Raw genomic sequence first — 15680 nt, forward strand, 5'->3', positions numbered from 1 at the left:
AATTATTAAAAATAGAAAATGGATTTTAAAAATGTTGTACTATATATTACCTGAAAGCTCTATTTCTCTAGTTTTAAGAAATATTTTTCTTTTTCCAAAATATTTTCACAAAGGTGCATAATTGAGAAAAGGTACCCACTACCAGGCCAAATTTCCAAAACACGACAGTCCCTTTGTTCTTCCTAGATGAGCTTGAAAACGGTCTCGTCTCAAAAAGTGTAAAACATGAAAGTTGTTCCATTTTATGTCTCTTTCATTTAAAACTGAGTTTTGAAAAATCAAACGATTAGATCTTGAAATATACTCAAAACATTGAAGCAGATTCAGAGGGCTCAGCTTTCCAGCCAGCCTCTCTTTCATTGTAGTTTGAATTTCGAATTTGAAAACTTGTTTTTAAATTCTAAGAAAATTTGGACAGAGTCTCCTTTGTATTTGTAGCTCTCCTAAAGATCAAACAGAGCAAAATAAGGATAACAATAACATGCATGTAGAAATTTGTTCTCAACAAATTTCATCAAACAATTTTCAGCAAGGTTTTGAACACACACGTGACACATACAATGAAATAAATACATGCAATGAGTGCAACCATTCCCATATGACTAAACCCTCCATAGACAGCCATGGTTTTGAGTCCACAAGAGAGAGCGCCCCTTACCTTAACAACCAAGCTTCACAAAATGTTCAGGAGAATGAGATATGGAGATGGAGTGGTGATGATTTTTTTCCTTTGCATGCACCAATGAGAGGTGAGAATGAAGGTGATATCTTGATGGGTATTCCAAGCTTGCATGCAACCACCTTTTCCTTCTCCTCCAAGCTCACGACAGCAACTCAGAAATGAAGAGAAAAACTCTCTTAACTCGCATGCATCAAAGAGAGTACAAGAGTTTTCTTCCTTCACCGGAATGTCTCGGCCAAGTGAAGTAAATTTGAAAGAGAAAGTATTTTTAATTTGCTGGAGTTAGAGTAAATGAGAGAGTGTGCTAGTTTTTCTTTTCAGAAAAAGAGAGTGAGGGAGAGAATGAAAATGTGAGTTGGCCGTGGGTTTTTGTCTTTGGGGAGGTTGATTTGGAAGAGTATGGTTTTCGTGAGAAAATTTCGCGTGGTGTTTCAAATTAATTTATAAAATGTCAATTTGAATTAATAAAATAAAATATTAAATAATTTTTAAATTTTTTAAAAATTTATAGATTTGAACTATATATTAAGAATTTTAAATTGAACGGTTAGATTATTGAAATTTAATATAAAGCATGAGTTATTAAACGGAGTAAATAGATTTACTTCTGAAATAAAAAGATTCCTCTTCATATATAATTAATAACAAAAATAATAATAATTTTTAAATTCAAATAGAAAGTTGAGTAAAAAAATGATTTAATTATACAACTTATTTCTATTTAATAAAATATCAAACTAAAATTAGTTTGGTTTCACTTTTGACTCTCAATACTAAAACCAATATGAGGGAATGAGTCATTATTATAAACATCAATATTATTTTTTAAATTATAAAAAAAAAATCAAATATTATTGTTAAAGAGTTGAAATATTAATTATTAATAATTTTAAAAATATTATAAAAAACAATTATAAATTATTTATTATATTTAATTATTTAAAACACATATTATTCTATTTTAAAACAATTAAATTATAAACAAATCAATCACATACCTACTTATATATGATGTTATGATTTTGAAGGTGTTACACCAATGATCACGCAACACTCCCCGAATAGCTAATTTCCTAGAATCGAGATCAACCGCAACATCACAATTTAGCTGGAGGATGGGCCCATTTGATCAGTGAAGAAGCATCTCCAAGAAATCAGATATGTCAGCAACCAAATTGCTATCATGCACATCGCAACTCTGAAAGGCATCCATAAACGCCCGAACCCGCACCAGAACAGAAACACAATTAACATCCGCATTTTAATATTTATTATTATATAATTTATTATAAATTTTAATAATATATAATAAATATTTAGCATGTGAAATTTACTTACTAAAAAACTAGTTAACTTAATATATGTATCCCTGTATGCATACAACAACATATAAACGAATTCAAATATGTAAAAAATAAATAAATTGAGTCATTGTTTCATTTGTTTGAGACAAAATCTATGTTTTGCATTGTTCATTTGCTTCCCGTTAGAAAATAATCCATGCAATATAGTACAAATTAATGTGATTGGTTCTTTACAGCAAATGGAAAAAAAAGTATCACACACCACACGTCTATTTGGAGTATGTTGTTAAATGCTTGTAAAAATATAGTTAACGTTGTTTTATAATTTAGTCAATTAGATTGTAATTCAGTTGTTTAAGTACTTTCCTATTAGATTGTAATTCAGTTGGTTAAGTGCTTTCGTTCCTATTAGTTAAGATATCTAAAGTTAAAATTTAGCTTTTCATATGTTTTATATCATTTTACGTGAGCCTTACTTGTGTCTCCACACAAGATTTTGAAAAAAGATGATTATAATAATAATAAAAAAATAGAGGTAAAAGTATCCAAAGATAAAGTATAGAAACCAATAATATATAACTAATTATATATAATAATAATCTCATTATATATAACTATTGATATGTAATTATTCATACTAACATTAAAAAAAAGTACTTTGTATTTCCATGTATTTTTAAAAAAATTTAAAAATAAAATAAATGATAAAAATAATTGAAGTTAAATATGTGTAGTTAACAATTAAAGAGTGTGAGCAGTTTTAAGTAGTTATTTAAAGGGTGTGAGAAGTTTGAAATATAAATTTATAAATGAGTAAGAAAAAAAAAACTAAATAAAAAAATATGAGAGAGAGAATGTTTTAGAAGTTAAAGAACAAAATAGTCAACAAATTTTATTTTTTTTTGAACAGCAAATAATCAACAAAATATGTACATATTATCCTTATTAATAGTATAGATATATAATTATTAATAGTCATGCATTATTAACGTGAAAAGTTTTACATTCTCAACTAATTAAAAATCATCATTGATGTGATTTTTAAAAGAGTTATTATAAAAGTCAACATACACATCATATGTAATATTTTGTAATTGGATAATCGTGTAAAATTATCTTACACCGATAATACATAATCAATTTTTTCCAATAAATAATGTCATGAGCTTGATAAAATGTTATATAATGATTAATTAGTTTAGGGTTACAAATGGTTAATAGGGTTACGAGGTAATTAGCTAACACATGGTGTTAACTACATGCGTAAAATTAATTAATTTTATCTTACAAATAATTAATAAAAATATATGTGATTATATACAAATTATTATTAACATGTGGTTGATTGCACATAAGTTTATTGAAATGTCTAGTAAAACTTCAAATTTCACAATACCAATGTTTAACATGCTTCCATTGTAACCTTTTATTTCGAACTCAAGGTGAATTTATAAAAGTTAAATATATTTTTTGTTTGTATAAGATGAATATGTGACTTTTTAGTTATATTCATTAAAAGTTTATATGAATAAGTAGTACCCACAATTGTCTGTGAAATTTTGTCTATATGTAATACTTTTTAATTTTTTTTTATAAAGTATTAAAATAAGTGTTATATATATACACCTTAAAATGATTACTAGGAACAAAAAATAATGATTTTAAAATTTAGAGAGATGAAAATCAAAGAAAAACATTTTACTTAACTAAAACAAAAATTTGCACATTTTAGAAAGACTAAAAATAATAATGTTTACAAATTTTAAAAGAATAAAAAATAAAGGAATTTTTTTTACAAAAGATCAAAATAAAAATTCATTCATTTTACAGAAATTAAAAACATATTTAAATCATTGATAAATCATCTCTAATATTATATTTACACTATAAAATAAAAAGATAAATTTATCATTTTACTTTATTTGACAGGTCCAGACTTTTTTTCATGCATTTTCTCTATATCAATTTCTTCACTCTTTTTGGAGATGATTTTTTTAACATGGATCTCATCAATTCTCTTCTTTTTCAAACAACCAATAATTAAAATATATGTTCTCTTTCACACTTCTTTTTGATTTACTTTTCTCTCTTCTAAATCTACTCAAACAAATAATGCATAAATCTCGGGAGGACCTCCAAGGCTACACTAGATTAAGAACTATTAACAATTAGTAAAATCTTGCAAGACCAACTTGATCATTTTCACTCTTCAGTAATTCCATCTTTTTTCATAGATATAGCTTGTCCTTTAACTCCTCCATGCAGTTACATATAACAATTTTCGTTTCGTAGCCGTAACAAAGAGGAATGAAACGCGAGAGCGATCGAGGTCATGCAACCACATGAAATACACGTGAAGAGTAGTAAAGAGCAACCAGTTTTTTGATGGAAATGCAAAATAAGTAAGTACTAATAAAGTTAAGCGGGAGAAAGAAGAATTTGTGCCTTAAACGCTCGTCAATCAATGTATGTCGTGGTTACTTGTTGCCATTGCCCACGTATTCCTTAAGAAACCTCCTTTTTTCCTATGAATAAATTTTAATCTTAATATTACAGAACCAATGAAGGAAATAACTGTTATTGCAATGAATATGATTAAAATTCTTAGTACAAGCTTAAGATAGTTTTTAAAATTATTATTTTTTAAAAGTTCTTTTGAAAAAGTTGGTTAAAATGTAAACTAGTCCTTTTGAAAATTTATTAGTTTTGTATATTCATTTATTTTACTAAAATGCTTGATTTAATTGTAAGTACAATCAATTAAAATCGCATGTACAAGGATCTTGTGTTAATTTAATCGGTGTAAGTAAGTAGAATGATATACGCATGTTTCAGTGTTTCACATTCACGTCTTCATGAATCTTGATCATGATGATCTTTAATTAATAAGACGAGATTAATTAATATTTATAAATTCTAATTAAAAAGAGAATGTGAGAGTAATGAAAAGACCCCGTGGCCACGTTTTTGTGGCGTACGAAAAAAAAACAAACTCCTATAACAGAATTGCAGTAAGAATTTGCTCCAACCCAAAAGCAGGGAAAGAATATGTAAGAGAACGACACTTTTAACAGACTTTGAATTCCAAATTTAGCCAAAGAATCCGCTGGTTAATTAGTTGGAGTCAAGCATCCAAGAAACTTGCCATGCACTCCATATTTAGCGAATGTACTGTATTTTTATTTTTATTATCAGTTTTGTAGTGATGGAATTGATTGTACACATTTGACTTGAATCAAACTTGGACAACCAAACCAAACCAAGTACTCGACGTTAAACACTGAATTAACGCGAGCTTAACTTAATCCGAATTGTGATTTGGTGACAAAGCAATGGGATTAGTTGGAGGTTGGAACTATAAGTATGATGAGGATTTAAACGATTGGGTTAGATAAGTACGGGGACCAAATCAACGGCTGATAATATATTTGATCATCTACGGGTGTCAGCACATGAGAGAGTTACGTGCTGTTGCGTTGGTTTTTGTTGAAAGGTCGTCCTCTTCATCACCTTCTTCTTCTTCAAAGAAAAGAAAAGAAAAGAAAAGAAAGAGTCTGTTCCGTTGCAAACGAAAGAAGGTGACAAAATGGAAAATGGGAGAAACGGCGTCGTTGCTGCGGACACATGCAATCAATAGTAATTAGCAACGTAAATATTACTGAAATTCGGTGCAAGGTACGTAACCATTAATAACAATGTCCATAGGCATGCCAATGACAATGAGAAGAAAGAAGCACCACGCGCACACCGAGAAATCCAGAATAATCGGACTCCTCATTGCGAGTTTCCTTCGGAGTCGGCTCCTCCACCGCACTCTCATCTCCGCTACCGCTACTTGCCTTCTTCTGCTCTTCCCCGTGCTCTCTCTGTTCGCTCCGCCTCCGGTAATTGCAAATCCACTTCAATCATTTCGGTTCTATTTCATTACTCTTTATTTTAATCTTTCACTAAAATCAATCTTCCTTCGTTGCGTTGCGTTGCGTTGCGTTGCTCTGCGCTGTTTTGCGGTACACTCAGTCCAACGGTCAAATCAGATCACTATTGGAATCACATCAGGGTTCGGCGTTTCGTGTTCCGGTAAGCTATTCAATGAAATGCAACCGCCATTCTGCTTGTGCATTTTATAATGTTTATTTTGCTTATCTTTCCTTTGAAGGCGAGTGGAGGTAGTTGCAGGCGTGATGCATGGAGTTCAATGCACTCGTACCTTTTCTCAGGCTGCAGTAACGCCGGTGTCAATTTCACAGGTAAAGCTAATCCCGCCCGATCTTCCTTCGCTTTTCGCAACCACTTTACGAATTTAATATCGACTTTAAATTAAATCAAATTGTAATTTAATTGCGTAAGTACTTAATTCTTGCACTTGCAGAGGCTAATGACAAAACGCATCCAGATCGATTCTTATTAATTGCCACCAGTGGAGGTTTAAATCAACAGAGAACAGGGGTAAGTTTCTTCATCCGCAGACAACTGTAGCATTGATTTAATATCAATCAGATGTAAACGTATACGAAGATTTACCTCTGCCTCTGTGCTACCAAGAATATTGTTTGACCATGAATGGTTCTTTTCTTTCCATAAGTACAATTCCATTGGAAGTATTATAAAATTACTCTTTCTTTATTAATGATGAATGATGATCATGAAATATGATACATGCTATGGCTCTAACTGTAAGGAGAGGCCACGAGATTGTTCACAGAAACAATGGTTGAAATTCCTGTAATGGCCAAAGGGTGCTCAACAAAAACAGATTGGTAATTTGATATACGGGTTTTGTCTGGGCTATCAGGCCAAAAGCTCAATCAGACACCAATTTGATGAGTGATTTAGGGCTTAGGGGTACAAATTTGAGTCATTTCAGGGCTAATTTCTGTGACTGGATTACTGATGGTGTTGAAGTAGTATCTCTTAATCATATAATGCTGTCATGGCTGCAGATAATTGATGCCGTGGTGGCTGCATATCTCTTGAATGCTACTCTTGTTGTTCCAGAGTTGGATCATACATCTTTCTGGAAAGACACCAGGTATGTCTTTGCGTTGCATTTCAATCAGTCATCTGGAATCATATATGATATTTTTATTGGAAGAAAAATTCATCGTCTTTCCACAATTCCATCTCTTAAGTTGTAATATAATATGTGCTATTTTTTGCAGCAACTTTTCTGAACTATTTGATGCAGACTGGTTTATAACGTTTCTCCGGAATGACGTGAGAATTATAAAACACCTTCCGAATATGGGCGAAAATTTTGTGGCTCCATATACGCTGCGGGTTCCAAGGAAATGCACCCCTAAGTGCTATGAGAATCGTGTTTTACCCGTGCTAGTCAAGAAGCGTGTAAGTCTTTAATTGCATCCTCAGTTGTAGTAGACTTTCATCAAAATTATTTGCATCAATTGCTTGCGTTCCACAATTGCTCACTCTCAGTTGTTTTTCGTCCAATGTTTAGAGCCCAACTTGCTAGGTAACTAATGTAGTAACTATCAAGTACTAACCAATAAGCATGCTATAAGTTTGGCCAAATACATTGGATCCAATGGTACTTATTTTGAATTTTTAATGGTAGGTTCTCCAATGTCAAGTAGGATCTCAGCATTTTTTTATTTTTTATTTTGATAGAAAAATTAAACTTGGGTTATTCATTTATTTTTTATAGACCACATTTTTTTTATCTTTTTTATTTAGAATTGTTTTGTTAAAAATTAAATATTTTTTATTGAATGATTCTTATATTTATAAAAATTGTTTTTATATCGTGGTGTCACCCATGTTAGAATTCTAAAATACTAAAATTTACAAAAGATAATTATTGCGTGTAAAAATTTAGTATTAAGATACAAATTAAGTCTCACACAATTAGAATAAAATGATAAATAAAAGTTTGTAAAACATACATACTCCATTGGTGAAAGGCTTTTTTAGATGATTATTAAAAACAAAATCATTAATTACTATTTAGATTCAAAATAGACAATATTAAATCAATGTAAAATTGTGTGTAAATACACTAAAAAAAACTAATAAAACAACAACCTCTTTAATATAAATATATTCTTCTTAAATAAATACAAAACATAACCATAACACCCTGTTAAATTTTTTTATTGAAGATGACATTTTATGAGATTAAATTTTTTTTTAAAACTTGAGCTCAAACACATTTTCTTATCTTAAAATTTTATATTCTAAAAAAATAAAATGAAAAACAAACGGTTGTAATAGTTTTGAAAAGATTTTGTACGATTCATTATGTCCCATAAAATATATAAAGAAATTGTGTTAATTACTGAGTAGTGTTTAGGAAATATTTTTTTTTTTTCAAAGATATAATGCGACAATTGCTAATACCCAATTATTGTAATAATAGTAAGTACGTTATGGTGTTGTCCTTGATTCCATGGATGACACTTAAATTCCTTGAATCATGCAGATTGTTCGGCTGACTAAGTTTGACTACAGACTTGCTAATATGTTGGATGAAGAGCTACAAAGGCTGAGGTGCAGGGTTAACTACCATGCTCTCAAATTTACGGATTGCATTCAGGAAATGGGTAAATTGTTAGTTGAGCGGATGAAAATGAAAAGTAAGCATTTCATTGCGCTACATTTGAGGTGAGATTTAATAATTACAGCCAACCTTTGTTTCTGGTTCGTTTGCTTTGCCATTTAGTTCCTCAACAAAGAATGCAATACGCAGCATGAGCCACATATCACCGTTAGAATTTGTAATCAGCTTCTTTAAGTTGTACCAATTAACTCGCATTTAGTAATTGTGAAGCAAAGTTCTTTTCATTTTTCTTATCGAAGTTCAATGTGATAAACTGTGATTCAAACTGATGTTTATCACATAGGTTTGAACCGGATATGCTTGCATTCTCTGGTTGCTATTATGGAGGGGGAGATAAAGAAAAAAAAGAACTTGGCGAAATTAGGAAACGGTGGAAAAATTTACATGTAAGGTTTTAGTAGCATTTAAGAAATCAGCTCCACGTCTTTTATTAGCTTGTTTGAAATTTGATATATTTTTATTTGGGAATGGAAAACAGCCAAGTAACCCTGACAAAGTTCGAAGACATGGAAGATGCCCACTTACCCCAGAGGAAGTTGGTCTTATGCTAAGAGGACTAGGTTTTGGAAGAGACGTTCACTTGTACGTGGCATCTGGCGAAATATATGGAGGTGAGGAAACGTTAGCTCCCCTCAAGGCTCTTTTTCCAAACTTCCATTCAAAGGAGACCATAGCTACCAAGGAGGAGTTGGCGCCATTTGCGTCATTTTCTTCTCGCATGGCTGCACTAGATTTCATAGTTTGTGACGACAGTGACGTTTTTGTTACAAACAATAACGGTAACATGGCCAAAATTTTAGCTGGGAGAAGGTAAGCTGCTTCTCTAGTGCCGTGCTTACATTTTTATCGGATATAAGTCATATTACACTAGCTGAACCTGGAAGTAAGAAGCTGCTTCACTGGTAGAAAAGCAATTTAAATTCAAAAGATTATTTGAACTGCCACCTTAATTCAAACAATAACCTTAGGTATTTAGCCCAGATACATGGCTACTATTTTCCATTTGTGTTAAAGTAACACAGAGAATTGAATCCCAGCAAATTGACCATCCAAAGCAATTATCATGGAAGAAGAGTCATGAGATTGGATATGAATAGCTTTTAGCTTATTTGAACATAAAATAGAGATTCTTTTACGTCTTGTCATGTGCTCATGTTATTTATTCGAAATTGTTGGTTTTTGTTTCGATATTTCTTTATGCTGATAAAATCAAGTATGTTACCTACGCATATTTATTCATATGTTCTCTGTTGCAGGAGGTACTTAGGTCATAAACCCACCATCCGCCCAAATGCAAAGAAGTTGAACGTGTTATTCAAGAACAAAAATAATATAACGTGGGAGGAATTTGCCTCTCGAGTTCGAACTTACCAGGTAGGCTTTATGGGAGAGCCAAATGAGTTGAGGCCCGGCAGTGGTGAGTTTCACGAGAATCCATCGTCTTGCATATGTCGAAACTCATCAGAGTCGGAGGTAAAAATTGGGGGAATTTCCCATTCTCAAAATCAAACACGTGATAACCATGAAGGCGATAAGATAGAAAACAGGACTGAAGAGCAGTTTACCGAGGAAGAGCAGTGGTCTGAGGTAGATTATTTGGACAGTAAAAACCAGAATATGCTCAAAGGAACTAAAACTTTTGATTCACTCCCTCTTCTAATGAGCACGGACCAAGCTGAATTGCAAGAATTCTTCTCCGATTAGATGAAGATTGAACTTCATCTCTAACTCTGACTGATATCTAGCAACTTTCCCTGATTTCCCAATTATTGTGGTCTGCTTCCATTGATAACTTCATACATTTTTTCATAGACTGCATTGAAAAAAATTAAGCCTTTGTACATATTCAGGTTTCATATGGGATCCGCTTCAAAAATGTAGACAGTCGCAATTGTATATGCCATTTTAGAGTTTGAAGCTTCTAGAACTCACACTTGTGGAAAGACTAGATAAGGCATTATTTTACTTTGATTATAGTCACTGGATAGTGTTAAGCACCGGAGAAGCGACCGTTCCAAAAAATTGAAAATTACAGTTGAACATCTTTTCGTACTTTCTTTAACTTGATTTCTACTGTATACGTACCTCACCAGGAGAAAACTTGCTTTCTATTGAGTAAGATTTTCTACGCGCTATCAAGTATCATCCTTCGGGATTTGAACCGATTTTGTGTCCTAATACTTGTCTGTCTCGATAATAACAATTTAAATTTTAATTCTTCTACAAGTGATTAATGGCATAACAAACTAGTATGTTATTGAAATTATATTTTACATGTAAAGGATTTAATAAAAAAGAAAATGACGTTATCTTAACCAACACTCTTTTATTGAGAAAGTAGGATCTTGTTAAGATTTTATGTACAGATAAAAGAAATCAAGAAACTAAAAGCTTTCTGCATATTTTTACAATTTTGAGGTCTTATAACAACACTATACCTTAGGTCTTTGCCTCATTTGAGCTTGCAGACAAACTATATTACTTTCTTATTTCTTTCCTTAAATTAGAAGTATTTATCAAGGCACACCTGAAGAACTCAGGTTTACAAACTTTAAGTTTTTACAAAATCATTTTCTTAAAAAGAGTTCAGAATTCTAAATTATATTTACATATGTTAAATAAAATAATTAAGATATCCTAAGAACTACCATGGATAGTTTAGTCAACCATCCTTATAAAAGAATACGTACAATAATTTTATTGATGATAAAATTACAATGATAGCATACAAGTAATATACTCAAAATTCTCTTCTTCTCTCATTTCACTATATTGCTCTTTGTCTCTCTTCAAGAAAATTAAGTGACTCTATTTATAGACCAAAAATAAACAAAAGCCAAAATACAAGCTAAAATGACTAAAATATCCCTTTAGTCAAGTATATTATTATATCATATTATTACTTTGTCATAGGACATACCACTAGACTTAAAATAACACAGATTCTTTGTTGATAAGTTTTGAGAGAAATTTTCTACGGGCTATCAATTATCACCCTTCTGGATTTGAATTGACTCCATGGTCTAGCTACCTATCCGGTCTTGATAATAACAATTTAAATTTCAATTCTTCTATAAGTAATTAATGGCATAACAAACTAGTATGTTATTGAAATTATATTTTACTTGTAAAAGATCTAATAAAAAAGAAATGGCATATTTTAATGACTTTACTTAATTTTTTAAATACATTTCTAATACATAGTAAATAGATTAATAAATTATTTACTCATCAAATATAATTTAAATCATCAAATTGGCACCCCTATAGTAATAGGATTTTGATCGTTGGAGCATTCCTCACTCAAGTTCTTTTTTTTCTTTCTAAAATACAATAGCCTCAACTTTATGTGGGGCAATTTAAAAATTATTTCAAAACTTATGATGGACTTTACAGGCGATAAATTTATATTTAAATCGTTTATTATGTTATTTAAGTATTAACAACACACTCTAATATATTATTTTAAATATACTTTTTTAATTTGATTGAAATCTATTTATATATATATATATATATATATATAATTTGATGAATTTTTCTTTTAATTTTGTAGTTTTCGTTGAATCTTAACTAATAAAAATAAATGTATTAAGATGAATTTGTTGGATAGTGTATTGTTAAGACTCCTCTATCTAATGATAATGGTTTATTTTGTGGTTAGTACTTAAAAATTGTGTGGGTTAAAAACGTTGGATGGGAAATTTATTGTTTCCCTCGTAGAGAATCTAAACAAAAAAAAAAGCATTATGGTGTGTTTGGATGAAGAATTTTACAAATTCAAGGAATTTTAAATTCTTGGTATTTGAATTACTTTGATTTCAATTTCTATCATTGTTAAAATATTTTGTTTGGATAAGTCAATTCAAATTTCTCAAATTTTAAATTGTTAGGTTGGATATGATAATTTGATTCCACCATGATAAAATTGATTTTAAAAATATATTTATATGTTGAGATTTTTAAATTAAATTTTAAAAAAATAAATATTAGCTAATTTTTAAATATTTAATAATTTTAAAAATTAATAGTAGATAATATTTAATATTTAAATATATTTTTGAATATTAAATAATTAAAAACATGAAGAGATAAGAGATAAGACAAAATATATAAGTGAAGTAAGAAGATAAAAGTATGAGGAATTTCAAATTCTTACTCTTTTGGGAGAATTTGAAATTCTACTATTTCAAGAAATTTCACAAATGCTTGAATTTCAAATTCCTTATAAATTCCTCATCCAAACAAGGTATTTTACCTCAAAGAAATTGAAATTCTTCAAATAAATGAATTACTCCATGTAAATTCTCCATCCAAACACACTATTAATGTTTTGCTCCAAATACATTACGACATTATTAAGTAATCATTGCTATTTTTGTTTTCCTTTTCTCAATATGAAAATGTTTACACAACCATCTTTTGTCAGTAGTGTGTGTCTGCTCTGAATTTGATTCCTACATTACATTTGTCAATGGCCTTGCATAAATGAAGGAATTTGTCCAAAGCCCATCAAACAGTTTAATTTGTGAAGAAACAAAAGAATTTTTCCCACCCTTATGTATAATTAAAAACCAACTAATAGTTTTCTACTTTTCTCCCACTAATTATTTTTCCCAGCAGACTTTGTATCACATTTTGGCTCTACTTGATAATAATCACTACAGAAAATTGACACCAATGATTAAGCCCATGAATTCACAATCCGTTGATAGGTGATGACAAGTCCTTTCAAGTTGGGAGGGACCATTAGCGTAACTATGAAGCCCTTTCGTGTTGTCATTTGACACCCAATCATATTGGCCCCCCACTCCCAAACAATCAAAATGTACTCAATAGTAACATTATATTGGCTAAAAAGTAAAAAGTAGTAACATCAAATTATGAATTTAACAAATACGTTAATAAATAAAGTGCTATGATTAATAATTTAAAAATTAATAGTTGAATTTTTTATATTTTCAAAACCAAGTATATGACTTTGTCTACCAAAAAATGGTTAATGACTTGGTCTAACTATTAAAATATGAAATGGCATGAAAATTTTATATATTATTTTATTTTATGAAGATGATATGATGATGAATTATTATGATGTAAGTTGATATGTTGTATAATGATGTTTATGCTAGAAAGTTGTATGTTAAGTAAAGTTGTATGATGCAGGTTGATTAAGTTGTTAAGTTGATAAACATGTGATATTAATGCATCTCTTTCTTAAAATACATAAAAATTAGAGGAGAATAAAAGATGTTTTAGAAATTAAAATATCTCTTTTTTGTGAATAAACATTATAGTGCTTTGAGAGCACTGGTTGAAACCCTTTAATGTATAGTTGTTTTAAGTTGTATCCTCTAGGTTTTATATGATATCCGTATATGGACAAGGTTGAAGCATACATATATAAAGCGATCAACTGAGTAAAATACAAAATCGAGAACTTAGATCATGACTAAGTATTGAAATGACATAGTATTTAGAAGGTAGTCAGTAGAATAATACCATAGGGTTGACTCATCTAAATTATTCTACCCTAACAATAATACTAAACTCACTAGTTTGAGTGAAAAAACTTGAGAAATCGAATTAAGTTCTTAAACAAGTTATTTATGAAGTATGAAGTTGTCCATACCCAACCTGACTATGATAGGTTAAACAATGTGATTTGGTAAAGTCTAATCACTTAAAATACTCACCTATGTTGTAAAAGATTTTCTTAATTCTATGTGTGAGGCGGCATTAGTTGTTTATCATTACTTATGTTGAATATGTTGTTAAACTAAAGTCGATTAATGATGTTGATGTTAAGTATGTGATATGTTGAAGTTACCATAAGTTGTTTTATGTTGCAAGTTGTATGTTTGGTACTTGTTGATAGGTTGAATGTTGTTATTTAGTTGATTCAAATTGTTACTCAATGTTGAATTATATGTTAAATCTTTTTGCAAGTTTACCCTTCTTTTTCTCGTGGTTGGAACTCAATGATCATACTTAGTATGAGAGCAATACGAAATTAACTGAATGACTTGATTGGTTAGGTAATGAGTCATGTTGGTAGTAACTCATTTTGCTGATACTACTTTATTGTAGTTAGGTATTGTATATAGTTACTTAACCAATGAATAAGACTATTTATACACTAGTATATTGTATATATATGTATATAATTTAATTTTTTTATTATCTATTTTGTACACATGTCAATGTATATTATAACTCTAAAATAGTTAAATGTTTATTTTTTTTTCCACTACATTGAGACTAAACTATAGTAAGTGTAAGGTATATCGAGTCATTACACATATCCTTATAATAGCTAAGAGTATTAAAGGTTGTTTATTTTTAATTATTCAATTATTATAAAAAGAATTAGATATATATTTTAATTCTAAGAAAAAATTTCAACAAATGGTTTAAGTCTTTCAGACGTAGGAGGGAAAGCAGAGCAACTTTTTTAGCATGAATATCTTATTCGTAATTCTGTTGCTGAATAGATGAGTCAACAGTTCATTGTTAATCAGATTCAGGCCATTGCACTTGCATGCATAGTGGAATAAAGAGTACAAAACTGACTCTGAAAAATGAAAGTGAATCACCACATGTGCTCTGCACGTGATTCCTCAAAAGTGTCCCTACAAAGTGTCCCTACCTGTACCCATTTTTCCCAATAATATCTTTTCTTATCTGCCCCTGCCATGTAAACTCTTTTGGGTTTGGGCAATTATTTATAAATGACAGTGTAATGGGCTACGAGTAACTGGGTAATGCCAATAAACAAAACTCCTCCCCCACCAAATGAAATTCCAGCGCAATCACAAAATTAAATGCCCAGAAACAAATAGGGAAACTTTGAAAATTTTAGAAAAGAAGAGAAAAAGAATTGAAACTTCAAATTTTAAAGTCTTTATTTTCCTCAACTAAATTAAAAATAAAAATAAAAGTTACACCATCATTAGTGTAATGGTGGGGAAAAAAGCTTGGTCATAATAATTGGGATCAAGTCTGAATTCCAATAATTTCGGTGACTGGTGCGTTGTATTGCTTTGGCTGCCTCTTCCTATGCTATCCTAGCCATTCCTCTTATGTAAAGAACTAGTTACATTTAAGACAGCTTTTTTAA

The 15680-nt window shown here is 30.2% G+C and overlaps 1 protein-coding gene across 1 annotated transcript; it reads left to right on the forward strand.

The window, feature by feature from the left end:
- Positions 1-5191: 5191 nt before the first annotated feature.
- On the forward strand, positions 5192-10525 carry RHS17 (root hair specific 17). Its single transcript, XM_020384948.3, has 10 exons — positions 5192-5870; positions 6004-6063; positions 6143-6233; positions 6356-6432; positions 6927-7015; positions 7146-7329; positions 8423-8604; positions 8844-8946; positions 9039-9370; positions 9817-10525. The coding sequence occupies exons 1-10, from the start codon at positions 5682-5684 to the stop codon at positions 10262-10264; spliced, it is 1755 nt and encodes a 584-aa protein (XP_020240537.1). The 5' UTR covers positions 5192-5681; the 3' UTR covers positions 10265-10525.
- Positions 10526-15680: the final 5155 nt, after the last annotated feature.

Source organism: Cajanus cajan, chromosome 9, assembly GCF_000230855.2.
Source record: "Cajanus cajan strain Asha chromosome 9, NIPB_CcT2T_4, whole genome shotgun sequence".
Taxonomy (NCBI): domain Eukaryota; kingdom Viridiplantae; phylum Streptophyta; class Magnoliopsida; order Fabales; family Fabaceae; genus Cajanus; species Cajanus cajan.

Coding starts and splice junctions, on each gene's coding strand:
- RHS17 (XM_020384948.3), top strand. CDS start 5,682: ATGTCCATAGGCATGCCAATGACAATGAGAAGAAAGAAGCACCACGCG. Junction 5,871..6,003: donor CTCTGTTCGCTCCGCCTCCG/GTAATTGCAAAT, acceptor CGGTACACTCAG/TCCAACGGTCAAATCAGATC. Junction 8,605..8,843: donor TTCATTGCGCTACATTTGAG/GTGAGATTTAAT, acceptor TTTATCACATAG/GTTTGAACCGGATATGCTTG.